The sequence below is a fragment of the Indicator indicator genome, chromosome 2, assembly GCF_027791375.1.
Source record: "Indicator indicator isolate 239-I01 chromosome 2, UM_Iind_1.1, whole genome shotgun sequence".
NCBI lineage: Eukaryota > Metazoa > Chordata > Aves > Piciformes > Indicatoridae > Indicator > Indicator indicator.
In genome coordinates, this window is record NC_072011.1 from 31749792 (window position 1) to 31770685 (window position 20894).

At 38.4% G+C, this 20894-nt stretch overlaps 1 protein-coding gene across 1 annotated transcript in view; it reads left to right on the plus strand.

Moving 5' to 3' along the window:
• MAP3K21 (mitogen-activated protein kinase kinase kinase 21) overlaps window positions 1-15843 on the plus strand; it is a 45910-nt gene extending 30067 nt beyond the window's left edge. Inside the window, exons 5-11 of the mRNA XM_054393649.1 lie at window positions 3131-3371; window positions 5044-5166; window positions 7747-7890; window positions 8393-8543; window positions 12099-12193; window positions 13651-14436; window positions 15419-15843. Coding sequence (XP_054249624.1) covers window positions 3131-3371; window positions 5044-5166; window positions 7747-7890; window positions 8393-8543; window positions 12099-12193; window positions 13651-14436; window positions 15419-15843 — 1965 coding nt within the window. The remainder of the gene's footprint in view (window positions 1-3130; window positions 3372-5043; window positions 5167-7746; window positions 7891-8392; window positions 8544-12098; window positions 12194-13650; window positions 14437-15418) is intronic.
• The last annotated feature ends 5051 nt before the right edge of the window (window positions 15844-20894 follow it).

The following is a 20894-nucleotide window of genomic DNA, read 5'->3' on the forward strand; positions in this document are numbered from 1 at the left end:
TTTAATTAGTTTATTTGGAAAATGGTAAACTTCATCTGTCAGCCCAGAAAAAGTAACGTTTCCTATGTTTTCAATACAGGCCCTCAATTTTTGCCTAGCTACTGAGCTTTTTGAAATCTGGATTTGAGGACAGCAAGAGGTGGATAATCAACAATGTCTCCTAATACATCTTTATTTTACTATATTAATACAGTAACAAAGATATTTTCTGTTTCATGTCTGAAGTACCTTTATTCTAAATTTGAATTTACACTGCTTTTGCTTCCAACCTTTGGTTTAGCTTGTCTAGTTTTGAATGGGTTGAGGAAGAAACTAAGTGAGAATTTGAAGTAATATTTAAATTAAGTGATTAAATGTCTTAAAAACGCAACCAAAAAAAAATGTTAACTAAAAATGCTCCAAAACCTTAACAGTGGCATGAAGACAGGCTCCTTTTAATTTCCAAGAGACAGAATTGCTTTTTGCAAAGTTGTATGTTAAGCAGAGTGGACTTTTTGCAAAACTTTTTCAAATATTGTGTTGGAACAAACTAAATCAAAATAAGCAAACCATATTAAATTTGTCCATCATTTAAATTAAGTTTGAAAACAACAATAAGCAACTAGAAGTGTGTGTATCCTATAGCGGTAAAGAAAAAACAAGTATCTTACAGCTGCATTTCAATATCTTAAGGGGACCTGCAAGAAGGCTGGGAAGGGGCTGTTTAGAAAGGCTTGCAGCGATAGGATAATGGGCAATAGGTTTAAACTGAAGCAGGGTAGATGTAGGTTGGACATAAGGAGGAAGTTCCTTACAACGAGAGTGGTAAAATACTGGAACAGGCTGCCTAGAGAGGTTGTGAAGTCTTCTTTTCTGGAGACTTTCAAAACCTGCCTGGATGTGTTCCTGTGTGACCTGCCCTAGGTGATCCTGCTTTAGTGGGGAGCGGTGTGGGGAGGTGGGGTTAGAATCTATCTCTGGAGGTCCCTTCCAACCCCTAGCATTCTGTGATTTTTGTGGTTGAGGCCCTGTCCCTGGAGACATTCAAGATCAGACTTGATGTGGCCCTGGGCAGCCTGATCTAGTTGGAGATGTCCCTACTTACTTCAGGGGGATTGGACAGGATGACCTTGGATGGTCCCTTCCAATGCGATGCAATCTGTCTTTCTGAGGAACAGATACTTCTCATGGAGCCAGCTTGCTTCAGTGCTAACCTGTCTTTTGACATCCATGGTCCTGTTAGTAAGAAAAGAAGGTTTTATCCCCTCATTCAAAAACACCGAAGTAGTATAGTTCAGGAACTAATTTATTCAAAACAAATTAGGAACTAAAAAGATGATAAAATTGAGGTATTTTGCTTTCAGGATGGAATAAGGAATTGTGCTGACATAACATTGCTGGATACTGAGCAGAAGCAAATAGTCTGCTATGGGCAGGGGGAAACAAACAAGAACACAACTATAAGATTGTACAGTGACAAAATGAATTAATTTTAAATAGGAGTAAGATTTTAATATATCCGTAACTTTTATCATAGCTTCATTTCAAATCATGGGTTTCTATTTTGAAGTTAATTTTAATTTCTGTCAAGGTAGAATTTTCACAATCATGTAAAAACAACCAAAAAAAATATGTAGCAAGACACTTGGTGTATCAGTCCCATCATAGCTTCTCCTTTTCCTGTAGTCTCTTTTATTAGCAATACTGAATATAAGCAGACTTCTGGGAAAGTCTGTTTCGTGTATAACATGCTGTGTAATATGAAGAGAGGTCTACTTAGATTTCAGATATATTTTAGTAGATACTGGAAGCTGAAGATTAAGATAATTTTAAGATTGTTGGTTTACAGCTGTTTAGCCTTGATGATTCATTTATCCTGAAAAATTAACTATCTTCCTTGCTAAAACTTTTTCTTATCCAAAATAAAAAAGCATAAAGGGAGGAAAACAACTATTCCATGTGACTGATGGTTGGAGAGTCTTATGCTGTGTAATTCAGTGCTTAGTCACTGGCTGATGAGGTACCTAATAGATTTTAATTAAGAAACAGCTGTCTTTCGTCTTACAAGTTCCTTTATCCTATTACACTAATCCTCCTTTGGTGTAATACTGATTTTCTAGATAGAAAAGTGCTGCTTAATGCATGGCTGAAAAACAGAAAAGATTGGAAAATTTAAGATGAAGGCATTTATTTGTATGTTTGTGAGGTCATTGACTTTGTTAGTGTATAGAAGCTACCTAACAGCAGCCTTCATACTATGAAAGAGTCTCTGATGTGAAGTACTTGAAGCACATTTTCTGCTAGGATGTAAGTTGGTAATCTTTGGCTGAATGTGTTGTCCCTGTTTCCAGTGCTCACTTGCTTTAAGTAAAGTGACTCAAGTTAAATTGTTAAAAGGAAATATCTATAATTCTCAATTGTGTCTGGATGCAGAATCAGGGCTTGTGCAGAATGAAGAACTGTCAGAAGGCATGTTGCATGTGTATAGTGCATCATGAAAATAGATCACAAAATAAAAAACTAATGTGCACTTCATACATCCTTTTTTATGACCTTCACATTACTACTGCATTACCCACCTGGATGCATTCCTGTGCAGACTACCCTAAGTGATCCTGCTTTGGCAGGGGGTTGGACCCAATGATCTCTTGAAGTCCCTTCCAACCTCTAATGTACTGTGATACTGTGATATGAGGATGATTAGGGCACTTGAGCATCTCCCCTATGAAGAGAGACTGAGGGACCTGGAGCTATTTAGTCTGGAGAAGAGAAGACTGAGAGAGGATCTGATCAGTGTCTATAAATACCTGAGGGGTGGGTGTCAAGTGGAGGGGGCCAGGCTCTTTTCAGTGGTTCACAGTGGTATGACAAGAAACAATAGGTTCAAACTTGAACATAGAAGATTTCACCTCAGCATGAGGAGAAACTTCTTTACAGTGAGGGTGATGGAGCACTGGAACAGGCTGCCCATGGGGGTTGTGGAGTCTCCTTCTCTGGAGACTTTCAAAACCCACCTGGATGCATTCCTGTGCAGACTACCCTAAGTGATCCTGCTCTGGTAGGGGAGTTGGACCTGATGATCTCTTGAGGTCCCTTTCAGCCTCTGATATACTGTGATACTTAGTTTTGCTTGTGTGAATCTTATCTTCAGGAGCTTCGATCACGAGAAGAGGAGTTGACAAGAGCAGCTCTTCAGCAAAAATCTCAAGAAGAGTTACTAAAGCGCCGTGAGCAACAGTTAGCAGAACGTGAGATTGATGTACTGGAGCGAGAGCTGAATATCATGATATTCCAGTTAAATCAAGAAAAACCCAATGTAAAGAAGAGGAAGGGCAAATTTAAAAAAAGCCGGTTAAAGCTTAAAGATGGACACAGAATTAGTTTGCCCTCAGGTTTGCAATTTTTTTCTTTTCTTTTTTTTTTTTTTAAGTTTACAATACATGTTAAAAATGCAGGATTCCGTTTCATGGTTAATATCTTCAGTATTGGCTACTGGTTTAATCTGGTTTAATTCATTGCCGGGTCCTTCTGTTCTATGGTGAGAATTTTATAGTTGTTGGGATGTTGTTTTTCTTTCGTCCTAAGGAAAAAACTTCACATATGATATGCTTGTGGAGTAGTCTTCATTTCATCTGGAAGAATCTTTCCCCTGTTTCAGTTATCAGTCTATTGCACCTGGAGGAAAAGACTACTAGCATAGGAGCCACATGATTCAAAGTTCAAGGGTTTGATTTTTGTGCTGATAGAAAAGTACCTTTTTATCACATCCCAGAACTTTGGAATGTGATCGAATGTTAGTTTATTTGCCCTAAAGTTGCAAGTATGTAGCAGAAAACCAGTTCTTCATAAAGGCTGGAGGTGCAAATGTAGTCGGTCCGAACTGCGTGCTTAATGCAGTTGCAAATGAGTCAAAATGCCCCTCTTGCATTGGAGGTGTGTTTGTGGAGAGTTGGGTGGGTATTTTGGGGATTGGTTTAGTGGTGCCTTTTTAGTGTTGCCACAAGATGGCACTACAGAAACTCAAGGTTACACCAATGGTTGCAAAGCCATCAGTAGTGGTACCAGCATCCTGATGTTGATGAGCTGCTTTTCAGTGGTTTCCAGGTCAAGTCTTTGAGTCTGTTAGTAATGCATTAAGAACTTAATGCCACACTAACTACAGATCTGACCAGATCATAGGTGTAGCCAGAAAGAGACAAAGAGGGCAGTAATATTTAGAGTACTATTTCAGCACTAGTGAAATAAGCTTGGTTTTCCTTGGTTGGAAAATTACAATATCATGCTGCAACCTCCCAGACAAGCATGTGAGATTGATTTTTGCTGGATCACAAACTTAACTAAATATTTGGTCCTTTGTTTCCAGTTCTGCTCATATTCAACTTGAAAAAGTGATAAAACAATTTTATCCAGAATAACACTTAGTTCATTGTCAAGAATCATCCATATTAACTTGTCTCTGAGATAATTCTATTGTAAGGATAGTGTAACAATGTAGTTGCAGTAATTATGGGGATTAGAGAGGGGTGTAAAATTTTACCTACTTGTCAGTATTTGCAGTTGTTTTTCTCTTACTGCACTGCTATAAACATTTGTAATTCTGTTGTTTAGCATCTTTTTTGTGACATGTTGATAGATGTGGCTCCTTCAATAATGCAAGGTTTTGTGTCATATAAGAATTACATGTTAAAAAAATTAGGCAAATCTGGTTATCATGAATATTGACTGATTTGAGATGAAATAGTGAGATTTTTGCTTTCTCTGTGACAACCAACAAGATGTAATTACAGCTTGTGATGTGCGTTGGTCTCATTTTGGGTCCACTTGGACCTACCTGTTATTGTTGATGTTCCTGCAAATTTTTCGTATAGTGTCTATGAGAGTGTGAAATACTGCTGTTTGACCCAATATTAAAATGTTAATTGAAGAGTTTGTCAGTGTTTTTAATATTAACATCTCTTATGCTGTCAAGTCTAATTCATTATATAGATTTAATTGTTTTAGTAGTATAATCTTATTAATAATATTTTTAGAACCTTAGAACTGATTTGTTTTACTCTCTTATAGATTTCCAGCACAAAATAACAGTGCAGGCATCTCCCAATCTGGATAAGAGGAGGAGTTTAAACAGTAACAGCTCCAGTCCATCAAGTAGCCCCACAATAATTCCTCGTCTTCGAGCTATACAATGTAAGTCTCCATCATTTCTGTTTATTCACTTGGTCAACAGAGATTTATTTGTTCCATGCACTCACTGAGACACTGGTTAGTAGTATTCAATTCCAGAAAGATTTCTGTGTGATTTTTGAAGTCCCTTAACTCTTGAGGTTCTGACGTTTGCAACTTGTTCTTTGATGGGAGGCATAATCTGACCCAAATGCTAACTAATTTTCAGTGGTTGAAAATAATTGTGAATGCTTTAAATCATATCTTTCCTTCATAACTTACTGAACTGATTTGTAAACTGACTGGGATAAAACAATGAAGAATCAAAATTTATAATGGCACTTCTAGAACCCATGTAAGATGGAAAGCAAGTTTTTATTAAATGCTGGAACTGATAAGTTATGTTCAGAGAAAAAGAGAATTGTATGAGATGGAAAGGCCAAAGAACTGGCCAGCAACCCAGCTTGCTTATGTCAAAAGAGAAACAAACTTTAAGCAAATAAAAAAACATGAGACATTAAAGAAGAAAGCTTGCTTAAGGTTTTTTGAAAACAGCAGGAAGAAACAAAGATAAAATTATAAATATGCTTGTCGGACTACATTATCCCATGCATACTGATGACAGAAGTGGAGGTACCAGGAGTACCTGGAAGAAGACTGATAATATTGTTAGAGTGAATCCGCTATTTATATTTGGGAAATACATATGTGGAAATAGAAAACGTTCCTATGGGATTCACTGCTTGTTTGCGTGGTTTGATCCATTGTGCAAAGCGGATTGTCTGTCCATATTCAGTATGGAGTGCCTTCAGCTTCTCTATGTGAATCAGTGGAACCTGTTCCAACTGAATGCTTATGGATATCATTATCTTCTCTTGCAAGGGTAGTCACCTCTGAAGGAAATTACTGCAGAATCTATCAGATGAAAATAAGGAGGAGGGGAAATGAAAATGAATGAAAAAGCAGCATACTATTGTGTAGCTAGTTTAAAGGGTTTTTAGTTTTTTTTTTTTTCCAGAGACCCTAGAACTTTAAACAGGTCTTTGGAATAGCTTTGGAATAGGTCTTTGGAATAGGTCTGCCATCTGCAATACTTTTCATTACTAATGTCTCAAGAAGTGATGATTTTACTAGCATTAACTTGTATTATTTGTTTCAACTGTAACTGATACTATTCCCTGGGCAAAAACCATTACTTACCCATATATTATGGGTAAAGGAGAGAGGTGGATAAACCCTGTCTTGCTTTTATTAGTGAAGATTTGAGAGGGAAGGAAAATTAAGTAAAGTCTTTTTCAGAAGTTAGCTGACAGTATCTATGTTGATAAATGGTTTCCTGAACTCAAACCATGTAGCTGTTTTGGGGATTTTTTTTTTTTGGTGTGGTGGGGTTTTGTTGTTATTTGGTTTTTGGGGTTCTTTGGGTTTTGTTGGGTTTTTTGGTTTTTAGTTGTTTTTACTGCAAAGGTAAGAAATTTTTTTTTAAATGTCATAATTACATATAAACAAGACTGTCTCATTTTATCTTTGAATCTTCTTGCTCTTTATGGAAATACCTAGAAATCAAGCAAGTGTTGTGTATTGGCATGAGAAACTCAAGGGTTTTTCTGTGTTGTTTGTTTTAAATTGCATAGCCTTATGTAAGCTCTAGCAGTGCCAGTCCTTGCTTAAGTGCCAGTGGAGATTTTTCTTTCCTGTTTTCTGTTTCAGCAGACATTTGTATTTGTAGGACTAGAACAGACAGGACAACATACAATTTTCAATTATGCTTCTGTTTCTGAGTTTAGTTTCCTAGGCTTTACCTAAAAGCTTATCAGATCTTTCAGGAGTATCTAGCTGAAACAATTCAGCTTCCACACCCTTTTGCACCTGTGCAAAATAAATTCTCTTTCCCACAATAAAGTTTTATCTTGATTTAACTTCAAAGGGTCTTTGTTCCAAGAGGACTTGCTCAAATACAGATGATTTGAACAGGCATATCTCATAATTGATTACTTAATTGCTTCACTTTGTTATGAGCAGGTCTAGATTCCAAATCTAATAGTTTTCTAAGTTAAAATAAAAATCTAGTTAATTGTAAGTCTTGTTATTAAAACAAATTGAGGTGTTTGTGACAGATATTTTAAAGGGAGGAGGAAAACTGGTAAGATACATATTCCATAGGTCCTGGAATGTGGTTGAAAATGGAGTGTAAAGAAGGCAAGTAGAGTGCCATAATACAGGGGAAGCTCTGCTGGCAGGAGGTGGGTGCTATGCAATCTAAGAGCAGCAGAGCCATGAGCATGTAAATGCTACCTTATTCATCATGCTGTTATAACTGGCTGAGTTGTTTTTATCTTAGATCTCTCCAACGTAGCTGCAAGCATGCTATGTTGATATCAAGTTACTTTTCCAGTCAGTTATATATGAAAATCTGCTTGCCTGGGTCTGTTCCTAGGAGGAGGATCCCCTAAGCCCTACAGTAAAAATGTGCAATCTAAAGATGCTTAATGCTGTTGTAATTTGGGGCTTTATGACCCAAAGATAAAAATATAAGGGAAACAGTTCTGTGTCTGAAATCAGCTTGACTAAGATCTCTACTACATTTTCTTAATTTTTCCTCAGTGATTCCCAAAACAGATAAACACACACCTAATGGCCGAAGAAACAGTGTATATGTGTACCAGCAAGATGTAGATATCACAAGTGAATATGAACTTCCCATTGGGGTTATGAAAAAAGGCAAGATTTCATTATGGTGCTGGTTCTGTGTAATTTAACAGTTGAGACAGTGACAGACTAAGCATTTAATGAAGGTTAGATACTTTATAATTTGGTGTAGTGAGAAACAAAACATTGGTCATTGACACAATTGGAATATTCTGGTTCATTTAATACCAATTTTTCCACAGTGTGTTTTCTTTATTGGAATTTAAGTGCTCAGTCTAACTCACTTGTCTGAATTACCTAAATCTAAGGTTCTCAGTTAAAGGAAGCATGGGAAGTACAATTGTTTTGCTGCTTTATCTCTAATCTGGGTCTTAGGTCAACTCAAATTGTTATTGCTTGCTCATCTTTCTGAATCAGTGCAGCTTGCATGGTGGTCTTTGTAAAATAAAAGTATTACAAATTTTGTTTATTCCTTGTTGTGTTACTGCATCAGAATAATTTTGCAGTGAGAAAATATGCTGTTCTATCAAAAACATTTTGGTTATAGAAATAGTATTTATATGTGGGGGGGTTTGTTTGTGTTTTTTGATTCAATTGCTAGTAACTTCAGATGACAGCAACAAAACATGGGGAAGAAGCACAACTTATCACCATGAAGAGTTTGAAGATGTGAAAAGAAGTTTTAAAAAGAGAGGTTGTACATGGGGACCAAGTTCAGTTCAAACAAAGGACCGTGCAGATTGTAAGGACAAGTATGTCTACTACCTTTTTTTTTTGGGTGGGGAAGGGAAGTGGAGGGGGGTGTTTGTTTGTTTGCTCGATAATACAAACCATTCCTGGTAACTGAATCACTAACATAGTTAATGAGTAGGAGAAGTTCTGCAGTCTCTAGTTAGAGCTGAAACTCACTCCTACCTTTTAATTTATTTAGGAATTACATCAATGGAGCAGCACCCCCACACAGACTTGAGGATAAAACACTCTTAACTTTTGTCTCTGTTTTTTGAGGCTTGGAACATATTGGGATGTTGAGCTACTAATGCACGTCAGACATTCATGGTCTGCCTATCTTTCTTGGCCTTTCTCACGTTGACTTCAGGAACTGCAACTGTGGCCCCCGGTGGGCACTTCCAGGACAGTTAAATATGACTGACTGACTTTGCATGCATGAAGCATAACTCATACCAACAACATCATTTACACTGACAAACAGACTGAAGCTGTTCAGAAAATCAGTTGAACACCTTCACTTTCAGGTTATTCTTCTGTTGTGGGGGATGGTGTCAAAAGCATTACAGAAGTCTAGATCATAGAATCATAGAATTGTTAGGGTTGGAAGAGACCTCAAGGATCATCTAGTTCCAACCCCTCTGCCATGGGCAGGGACACCTCACACTAGATCAGGTTGCTCAGAGGCACATCCATCCTGGCCTTAAAAACCTCCAGGGATGGGGCCCCAACCACCTCCCTGGACAACCTCTTCCAGTGTCTCCACATCCTTGTGGTGAAAAACTTCTTCCTAACATCCAGTCTGAATCTACTCATTTCTATTTTTTTTCCATTCTCCCTAGTCCTATCACTACCCAAAACCCTAGAAAGTCCCTCCCCAGCTTTCTTGTAGGCCCCTGTAAGATACTGGAAGGCCACAATAAGGTCTCCTTGGAGCCTTCTCTTCTCCAAACTGAGCAACCCCAACTCTCTCCACCTGTCCTCATAGGAGATGTGCTCCAGCCCTCTGATCATCCTCGTGGCCCTTCTCTGGACACATTACAGTACCTCCATATCTTTCTTGTAACAGGGGCTCCAGAACCGGACGCAGTACTCCAGGTGGGGCCTCATGAAAGTGGTGTAGAGGGGGAGAATCACCTCTCTTGATCTGACAGCCACACTTCTCTTGATGCAGGCCAGGATCTGGTTGGCTTTCTGGGCTGCAAGTGCACATTGACAGCTCATGTTGAGCTTCTCATCCACCAGCACCCCCAAGTCCTTTTCTTTAGGGCTGCTTTCCAGCCAGTCACTGCCCAGCCTGTATTTGTGCCTGGGATTGCCTCGACCCAGATGCAGGACCCTGCACTTGGTCTTGTGAAACCTCATGAGCATGAGGTTGGCTTGTGCCCACCTCTCCAGCCTGTCAAGGTCCCTCTGGATGCCATCCCTTCCCTCCAGTGTGTCTGCTGCACCACACAGCTTGGTGTCATCAGCAAACTTGCTGAGGGTGCACTCAATGCCACTGTCCATGTTACCAACAAAGATGTTGAACAAGACTGGTCCCAGTACTGATCCCTGAGGGACTCCACTTGTCACAGGCCATCAAGGCAGTTCTTTATCCACCCAGTGGTCCATCCATCAAACCCATACTTGACCAGCTCAGAGACCAGGATGTCATGTGGGATGGTGTTAAAGGCTGCCCATCCACTGCCCTTCCCTAGGCCACTGATGTAGTCACTCCATTGTAGAAAGCCACTAGCAGGTCAGGCTTTACTCTTAGTAAAGCCATGCTGACGGTCTTGAATAGCCTCCCTGTCCTCCTTGTGCCTTATCAGGATTCTAGGATGTGTTCCATGATCTTCCCACGCATGGAGGTGAGTCCGACAGGTTGGTAGTTCCCAGGGTACTCCTTTCTGCCCGTTTTAAAAGTGGCCACAATATTTCTTTTATTCCAGTCAACAGGGATTTTGCCTGACTTCCAGGACTTTTCAAATATGGAGAGTGGCTTGGCAACTACATCAGGATTCCTTCAGGATTTTGGGATGCATCTCTTCAATGCCCACATGTTCATGTTTCTCACGTGATCATGAATCTTGTCTTCACTTACAGTGGGAGGAACTTTGTCCTTCTGGTCCCCATCTTGTGGTTCTTCAACTCAGGAAGTGTAGGGAGAGAGGCTGCCAGTGAAGACCCAGGCAAAAATTTGTTGAGAACCTCAGTCTTCTGCTCATCTGTTGTTACTAGCTCACCATTCATGCTCATGTGCTGTGCATGTATGTTTTCTTTCTTTTTCTGATTGACGTACCTGTAAGAAGCCCTTTGTGTTATTCTTTGCATCCCTTTGCCAAGTTCAGCTCGAGCTGTGTCCCTGCCTTCCTGACCACATCCTTAAACAACTGACCAGTGTTCCTATACTCTTCCTAAGATACCTGTACCTGCTAGAAATGCCTATGCAGGTCTTTCTTGTTCTTGAGTTTGACCACCAGATCTTGGCTCAGCCATGCTCATCTCTTCTGTTCCTTGCTTGATTTCCTGCACCTGGTGATCGAGAGCTCTTGCGCTCTAGGGAAGATGTCCTTAAAAAATCTGCCAGCTCTGTTCTGTTCCCTTTTGCCTGGGGACATTTGCCCAGGGAGTCCTATTGACTAGTTCCTTGAGGAGCTGGAAGTTTCTTAAAATTCAGGGTCCCGACTATGCTCCTTGTCTCACTTGCATCTTTTAGGACTGTGAACTCCAATAGTGTGTGATCACTGGAGCCCAGGCTGCCTCCAGTCTTGATATCCCTGATGAGCTCACTTGCATTGGTGACCGTCAGATCCAGTATCACATCCCCTTGGGTAGGGTTGTCTATTTCCTTTCTGTTTTCTGTCATTGAGGCACTTCTGGAGACACCTGGGGTATCTTGCAGTGTTAATTTCCCAGCAGACATTGGGGTGGTTGAAATCCCCCAGCAGGGTGAGAACCTGTGAGTGTGATTCCTACTGTAGCTGGAGTAAGAATGCTTAGTAGGCTCTCCTTGATTGGGTGGCCTGTAATGGACACCAACCACAAAGTTCTCTGTGCTGCCTCAGTCTCCTAATTCTTACCCATAAGCTTTCGACTTGACTATTCTTTAGGGAGGTCTCTTCACATACTATGCATTTCTTAACATAGAGGGCAACACCTGTCCCTTCTGAACAGCTTTTAGCCACCAATAGCCACACTCCCAGTTACAGGATTTTTCCCACCGAGTTTCAGTAATGGTCACTGTGTCACAGGTTTCCAGAGCGTTCAGCTCCTGTTCATTGTTGCCAATGCCTCATGCATTTATGTAGAGGCACTTCATCTGGGCTGTTGGCTGTGTTGCCTTCTTGGAGAAACACCCCTGACGGTGTTTCAGTGATGTTTCCTTTTTGGCTCCTTCTACCTTAGGAGCCACTGGCTCAATCTCCATAAGACTTTGACTGTTGCAGTGTCTCCAGAATGTCTCAGGACAACAGGTTGAAGGCTCATCCTGTTAGCCATGATGTGTCATGAAATTTTAGTGATTTTTCTATTGAAGTATATAAGTATTCTATGCTCTGTAATACCAAATACCAAAATAACTGTTGTTATTTCAGAATAAGACCCCTTTCAGATGGCAGCAATCCCTGGTCAACTGTTTTAATGAAGAATCAGAAGGGTGTTCCTTTAGCTTCATTATTTATGGACCAAGGTAAGAGCAATTTTACAAATAGTGAAAGTTGTCGTGTTGTATTCAATTCTGGCTCAGTTGTTACATGTTGTATTGCTTGAATCCTTCAAGGGATTATGCAGGTTATTGGAAGAGTCGCCATGCTACAAATCATTTTCATATGCAAGAAAACTTACCTATAAAAAAAATGCAATTTATAACATTTCTATCATAGCAGCTGAGAAATATACATAGTGTGCAAGCAATACCATGTAGAGAGTTTTTTTCCCATGTTTTTGAACTGCAGGGTGATCTGTATACAAGGCCTATAGTTACCACTTTTGTTTCTTTTAAGAATAAATAGCTAAATCAGTAATTGTCCTGACATTTAAATGGTCATTAATGATTTTTAGTAAGGTCAGCATTGTTTTTTAAAAAAAAAATGAATAGTTATTTAAAAACTAGCAAACAAAAAAATTTTTGGATCTTTAAATTGTGTAGGCAGCATTTGGGATTTACAGGTAAAACACAGGGAAAAACATACTTGATCCTTTTAGGATCACAAACATAATAGATGTATGTTGCTTTTCATGTCCATTATTATGTGTTGTGGCTATACAATATTCACAATAATTTTCAGATCTGAACACTCTACAGATTTGTGTATCTGTGAAAATGAAGTTGCTAGTGTCAGGAAAAAAACCTCTGATATAACTTGCTGTCCATAGCAGGAGGAAGAAGAAATGATAAACTGCTTGGATGCTGCTCTTGCCCCCCCACACTAGGAAAAAGGCATTTTGTCTTAATATATACTGGTTTATTTGTTTTTATTTACAAGATGTCAAATTTACTTCTGTACTCCAGGCAACCATGCCCTAATGACTTGATTAGAAAAATTTCTAGTAATTCTGTGGATTTTTGGAGCATGGCTTAATTGGAAATGTTGTAAAGAATGTATTCCAGATCTTAGCTGGCAATTTGTCTAGTAAATTATTTCACTGTAATCCATATACAGAAATATTTTCCATGTGATTTGAAAAACGCTACTGAAGTCTTGCAAATCTTCAAATATCACAGAAAATGCAGAGACAATATCTGCTTTTCAACTGTGTTGAGTGCATAGAAGTTAGGCGGTACCTTATGCCTCTCTAAAATAAAAGTAATATTTCTGTTTTGGAAAGCATACTTGGTAAGATTGATCTGCAAGTCACTTCTAATACAGTTTGTTTTCAATTTGCTAAAAAGATGAAGTTGCAGCAAAATGGTACATTGCTGATTTGAAGACTATCAGGAGAACATGAAGAGGTTTAAGCTTAGAATGTCTTTCTGAATCTTACAATGTGAATCTCTGACCTTCTGGCACCATCTAAAGAGGGTGTATGGTATACCCCCAAGATTAGTACTTGTACAAGGGAAAAGAAATAATGGTGTGCATATGCAGAGATGCAATAACAAAATAGATTAATTACAATTCTGAAGTGTACTGTAATGTTTTATAGGTGTCTGTACTGATAAGAAACTTCTCCCTGAAGGTTTGGACAATAAAAGACCAAAGCCAATTAAGTTGCCAAATCAGGCCTATATTAATCTACCTCTTTGGAAAGACGATCAGGGAGAGAATACAGTAGAACATGAGAGCTTTGAAGAAGGAACTTCTGCTAGTTCTACAAATAGTACTCCTCAAATGACACCTACAAACAGTCTGAGCAGGACTCTGCAAAAAAAGAAAACTGACTCAGTGCTGTATGGGTGTGCTGTTCTCCTTGCATCTGTTGCCCTGGGCTTAGATATCAGAGAGCTGAACAAATCGCAGGGTCCAGATGAACTCTTAGCTAAAGATGAGAAGAAGAAGCGTGATGGAATATTTCAGCGTGCTTCCAAATTTCGCAGGAGTGCTAGCCCTACACGACTGCAGTCCAAGAAAGAGGAAACAAGTATTCCATCCCTAAATCCAGCTGCAAATACTGTGAACCTTCTCTCCATGCCCTCCATTTCCACAAAATGCCTACTTCAATCTGACAGTGAAGATACATTTGTAATCCCTGTGCTTGGTGATTGTGGTGTGTGTAGTTCCACTGATGACTTTTCATCTAAAACTTCTGAAAGTAAGAGAGAGCAGAGGACACCGATGGCTCCTAACATAGTTTCTACACAATTAAAAAATCAGCCTTTTAATCTTTGTACGAAACAAGGATCTCAAAATGTGCCAAATAATTCCTCGACGAACTTTAGTGTGTTCGGTCACAGACGAACCTTATCAGATGGGAACACTTTTCAGACCTCAGGTGGGTAATTAAGACCTTAATGTGGGGGATTTTTAAATATAGAAACAGAAAATGTAGGGAAACTAACCATTCACTAAGGAGTTCCGAAGGTTTTTGTTACTCTGTTACATGTTAGCTGAGCTACCATAAGCCTTCTGTGTCTGAACTATCTTCATTTAGAATAGTGTCCTGTTAGGAGTGTGGGTTTGGAGACTGAAAGTGAAAGGATGGTTCATTTTAAGGTGATATCTCTTTTTCTCAGATGCTGCCAAAGTAGGTTTCCCTGGTCTCTTCTTGTCAGTGAAAACCTGCTTTATGTGAAATACACAATGTTAGCATTATGGCTGAAATAAACTGAGACTGTGAGGTCCATGCATTATGTAGTTGTGGACTTCCTGAAACTGTGTACACTTATTTAATAGTTTCACAGTCCACATAGGTAAGTGATAGAGCATCGTTTTAGTACTGCACATTTACTAACTTTGAGGAAAACAAGTCTGGTAGGAAAGCAAGTCTGGTAAGTTTTGGTTTGCTTGTTTGACCTAAAAGTTATGTTACATGTTCCACAAATCCTTAGGTTAGGCTGTTGATTAAAAAAAAAAAAAATCTAAGATCTGAAAAAAATGATGTTCTGTGGTGGCTTAAATGCAGTATTCTTTGTGGTACTCTGTGCATACGTAATTGTTCATGATAACTGGACACATTTGTGGGGCTTTATTCCAGTATTAATGTTCATTCAGTTGCTGGGTGCTTTCTTTCTTGATCTCTTTTGTAGCAATAAAAAAGAAATTATTATGACCTCTAGCAAAGAGTTTTGATGCAATAACAGTGTTTGAGCACTGGTGGTCTTCTCCTACGAGATTCCTCATAAATGTATGAGCCTCTTACGTTTCCTCATTTAAAGAAAAAAAAAGTGTTTATGACAACCCAGTTTTATAAATGGTGAAGAAATCAAGAAGTCACATCATTTAAGTTATTTTTGTTTGTTTGGCCTTTCCCCTAGCTAATGGATTTGCTTCAACCAATGATGTCTCCACATTACCAGTGGTACCAGTTACTGGAACTCTGCACTCTCCGTCTAGTCAACAAAGAACAAACCACACTGGTATTTCAGCTGAAAAGCAAAGTGTTGTCAGTATCATCTCAAGGCCTCGACCTTCTTCTCTAAGAAGTAAAATTGATGCATGGCAGATTATTCCACACATTATTAAACCAAGCTCTAAGGAATCTGAATATTTAGAGGGCAATGTAGCTCCAGATGTTAACTTGTTGCCAGATACAGAGGAAAGAACTAACTGCCACATGCCCTCATTACTTGATATTGATGTGGAAGGTCAAAACAGAGACTGTACTGTGCCTTTATGTAGAATGAAGAGCAAAGCTTGTCAGCCATCTATATATGAACTGGAGAGAGAGTTTCTGTCATGAGTGCCTTATGTTTTAAAAATGTTTGCTTTTTAAAGGGGAACAAATACAAAATTCTTATCCATCTGATGCTTTGTGCTGCTGTTTTCTGATGTACTGTGACAGTACCAAAATTATTAAAATGGGCAGCTAATTAAGAAAGTGTAGTAGGTGCCTTTTTCACAGCTAGTAACTAAAAGCACAATGCTGCAAAGTAGTATTCTAGTTGAAGTTTGTCAGCAGATTTTGAATAACTAACCATGTCCACCACCCTCTGCAGTGTCACAGAAGTTTTCTTTTGGTCTGAGGGATTTTGCTAGAAATTTCTTTTTTGCACATTGAAAAAAAATGAATGAGATACAATAAGGTGGTGTTCCATCAAGAAGTTTTGCCTTAGAAGTAATTGTCTGCAGCTTGACTCTGGCCCGTTGAACTGCAGAGGTAGGCAGGGTATTGAAGGGGCTGGTGCAGGAGACACTGTTCACTCTTTATTGTGTAGCTGGTTACTTTTGGTATTTGATACTGAAATTGGTTAAGGACCAGCTGAATTTGCAGTCTTTGCCCTTGGTTTTTGTGAGAAGTTTCAATTGTGTACGTTAGTTTCTCCAGGAAGTTATGCTGCTTATATAAACACTTAGGTTTCAACCACCATATTGATTTGAGAGGGTAAACTTTAGTATTGCGATTGGATTAAAGGTATGTGACATACTTTATAATGTGAAGCAACATTCCTTGTAGGTAAGGACACACTGGAACGTAAATATTTGTACGCTTAACGTTTTGAAGACTACAGTGTTTGCACTGAAAACAATCTTCTTGGTTTGGGATTTTTGTTTGTGCGGAAGGGGTTTGTCTCCCCTCTTGTTTCTTAAGCTCTGCTGCACCTTGTATTGAGGAAAGATGATGCATTTTAAGGATGGTTTGGTTTTAAGTGAGACAACGGTGTGTTTTACTGCACTCAGATTTTAAATCTGCAATAATTTAATATTAAACCTTTCAGTATAACCTCTGCAGCTTTTCTTCTTAAAGTTACTACTGAGTGCCCAGTTGTTCATATTTAAGAACTCAAGGGCAGAAATGGATATGCTTGACTGGTTTTCAGTGATAGAAAGTATTCTGAAAATCCCAGATAATTAATCGAGGAGATGAGCATTTAACCTTGATAACAGTGATAGTTTAATTTTTTACAGTCTCACTAAATGATTACATAAAACCAAATGTAGAGTTTACTTTCCCTGATGAAAGCATTTATAGAATTAAAGAAACGTCTCTGATACTCTGGTATTTGAAGTCTTAATTTTGCTTATCATTTGACATATTTAAAAATAGTCTAAATAATGTTAGAATAAAAATACTATGTTCTCATTGAACCCCTGGTTTTTGCAGACCTTTGTTTTAAGTGTTTTATTCTTCACTCTGGAGTCTTGGGAGTTCAGCTGTCAAATAGAATACACAATTGTTTAAAGCTTCAAAACCCAAGGGATTTCAAAAAGTTTCTGTTCTAAGACTGGTATACAGCACAATGGTTACCTTGACAATGACAGATAATTAAGCATACAAAATCACTAAGCCTTAATCATGCTGAGCAGAACACAGAATTTGCAACTTCCCAGCACACAAGGTGAAAATAGAAAAGGATTTCCTTAAAATATTAGTTTACCAAAAGTACAGATATAATCACTGCATTTGTCTGTAAAACTGAATGCTGGTGTAGCAGATTAATGATTACATTTTATTCAAATCTGTTTCTATTTCAGTATTCATAGTTCGTCAGGTTTTTTTAATTAGTTTAAACTTTTATTTTATCAGAACACTTTAATAGCTAAAGTATATTTGAGTTTTAATCCTAAACATTTTCATAAAATGATGTAAATGAGAGAAGTATAGCTTGATAGCAGATTTGTCTTCAAGGCTTAATTAGAATTTTGGATCATTATGTGTATTTCAGCTCTTTCTTGATCAGTTATTCCTGCGTAATACTGAGAGAAAAGGAGTTGGTTCTGTTATTTTTTTGTGAAGAAAGTATTTCTCTTTGATTTCTACAGGAAAATCTCAGGTGCTTAAATATTTTGACTTGTAAACTTCTGTTAAGTTCTGTTCTGTACTTCTAAGGTTATATAATTCAAAATGTTGAATTTTGCACCCTGTGTTTTGTAATCAATAGCATCAACATAAGAAGCCCTTTGTGAGCTATATTGTTTTCACTTATCAATGGCTTATCTCTCTTGTAATTAAACAAAGATTTCTGTTCCTGTTCATTGGATAGTTTCCCATAAGAGTATGTATGATATGATCAGCCCAGTGTGTTGTAACTGGTTTTAGGAGTTTGTATGTCACCTTTTTACTCTGAGACAGTTTAGGTAAGCCATCTCAAATATTTCTCTTTGTGATACAATTTTTTGAAGCTGTAGTCTATAGTACTTTATACAGTTTTTTAATAGTTTAAAATTATAGACCAGTCTTCACTGAAATTAAAAAGTGCGAAAGAAAAAAATACTAGTTTCAGTCTCTATTTCACTTGTCACTGGGGAAACTTTCTATCAAGATATGAGTGTCTGGTATGCATTAAGTGATTTGTCTTGGTTAAAAGTATATTTATTTCAATATAGGTTAATAGCCTGACCAAATAATAATTTATATTGATTGTTTTAGCATAAAACAGAAGGTGCTTACACTACAAAGATTAAGATAAACACTTGACATGATGTTTTACAAAACCTGATCATTGAAATGTTTTTATTTAAAAAAAAAAATAAATATTTTGTAGTTACTTTTACTGTGAAGTGACCTGAATTTTCTTGAAAAATGTACTTTAATGCTTCCTTAATATGTGCAAAAGATTTCTCTGGTGAGTAACCAGTAACTGAGCTATAGCCAGCCTGTTCTGGAACATTAGAATGTAATTATTACTTTAATTATCCCGTACAGTAACATGAATGTTCCTGTAATTTCTTGCAATCAGTGTGGGCAGAAATATGGTATATACTTGTTCTTCCTTTCATGGGAACATATGTCTTTTGGTGCTTTTACAATGTGGACTAGATATCTTAGAGGAAGTAAAGCAGTGAATATAAATAAATTCTTCATCTGATTCAGCATAAAAAAAATACAGGTAAGGAATAACATATTTCTGAGAAGGGAGGGTTTGGGATGTTTTTGTTGTTTTGTAGCCATTTGATACTTCAGAGCTTTTTTGTTTGGTTGGGGTTCTTTTAGGCAAATGATGTCAGGACTTTCCTTGTAATGTTTTCTAACACTTTCTTTTTAAAATTCCCTCTTCACTTTCCCCATGATTCCATGGGCCCATTAGCCCATCTTTAAGTAAGGAGATGTATCCATTTGCACAGTGGCAACGGGCAAGACACAGCAAATTTTCTAGCAGTTCAGTGAAATTCAAAGCTGTAAGTCTAATCATATAAAGATATGCCTGCATAGAGCTTTCAGTGAGGCTGGCTATATAATAAATATTTACATGTCCTGTGTGTTTATAATCTGAGCTCAGATTATAAACCAAGGTGCACAGGCACCAAATATGTGTTAGTCATCTCAATGTTGCTGGAAATCCAATATCCTCAATGATCTAGCTCATTTGATAAGCATTTTTAAGTAAAATAGATGTTATTTGTTTTAATAGGCTGGAAAATAGATCCACAGGGCAATGCAAGTAGGACGTATTTACTTTTCTGTTTCACAGAGTCACCAGCTCATTTAGGTTGGAAGAGATCTCCGGAGATGACACAGTCCAATCCCTCCTGCTAGAGGAGGTTACCAAGACAGAGACTTGGACAGCTTCTCAGGGTAATCTGTCCAGCGTCTGTTCACCTCACAGGAAAAACATTTTGTTATGTTCAGATCAAATATCCCAGGTTTTATTTGCTTGGTACCCATTGCATCTTGTCTTGTCACTGGACACTGCTGAAAAGTCTGGTGCTCTCTTTGTATCCCCTTGTTGGATATTTGTAAAAAATTGTAACATTCTCTTGGAGCCTTCTCCAAGCTAAACAGTCTTAACTCTCTCAGCCTTTCCCCATGAGCGGTGTTCCAGTCCTTTAGTTGTCTTTGTGGCTCTGCACCCGTTTTGTTCTAGGTAAATTCCTATGCTTCTTGTACTAGGGAGCCCAGAACTGGACCCAGCACTCCAGGTTCTATGTTGCTCACCAGTGCTGAGTGAGTCATAGCCTCCCTCAAACTGCTGGCTGCAGGCCTGTTGCAGGAGACTATTTGCTGCCTTTGCTCTAAGGACGCATTGCTGGCTTATGTTCAGCTTGTTCACCAGGATCCTCAAGTCTTTTTCTGCAGTGCTGCTTCCCAGATGGTTGGGCCTCAGAATGCTCTGGTATATCAGGTTGTTCCTTCCCAAATGCATTTCCACTTCATGAGATTTCTCTAAGCCAAATTTTCCAGCCTGTCCGGGTCTTTCTGACTGCATAGCTAGATAGTGCATTAGCCACTCCTCATTTTTATCTCATCTGCAAAAACTTGCTGAGGATACACCCTGTCCCAGCATTCAGGTTGTTAATGGCAAATTGAAATAGTATTCTCTGGAATACCTCTGGAACAGGGACTTGGTTGAGGACTTCTTGAGGACTGATCTTATACAGCAACCATCTTTCATCTTAACAGCTCTGTTTCTGTGGTAGGAGGCACCACCAAGATGTTTGTTTGTTTCCTGTTTTTAAGCAATGATATCTTACTGTAAAATAACCTCAGTGTGCAGCAGGTCTCCTTTGTTTACAGGTGTGTGTAAGGAACAGGAAGAAAACAATTCACTTGGTGGTCACCTGCTCGTCGCTAGGTCTCATAACAGCAATTCAGTGGCTGGTGCAATGAAGTATTGTTTTCCACTGTTAGATATACTGGTGGGCTCTGAAAGGAGGTTTAAGGTAATTGTTTGTTCTGAAGAAAGCTGGAGTATGGATTTAACAGATGGCTATCCAGTTTCCCAGAGGCCTCATTTTGTTAAATATTCTAGAGAAACCAGTATCAGTAACCAGCCTATTCACAGACGTTGCTTGACTTGTTGATGCCTGTCTGTTAAGGAACAAAAAGCTGATCCTGTAGAATACAGTGCAGAG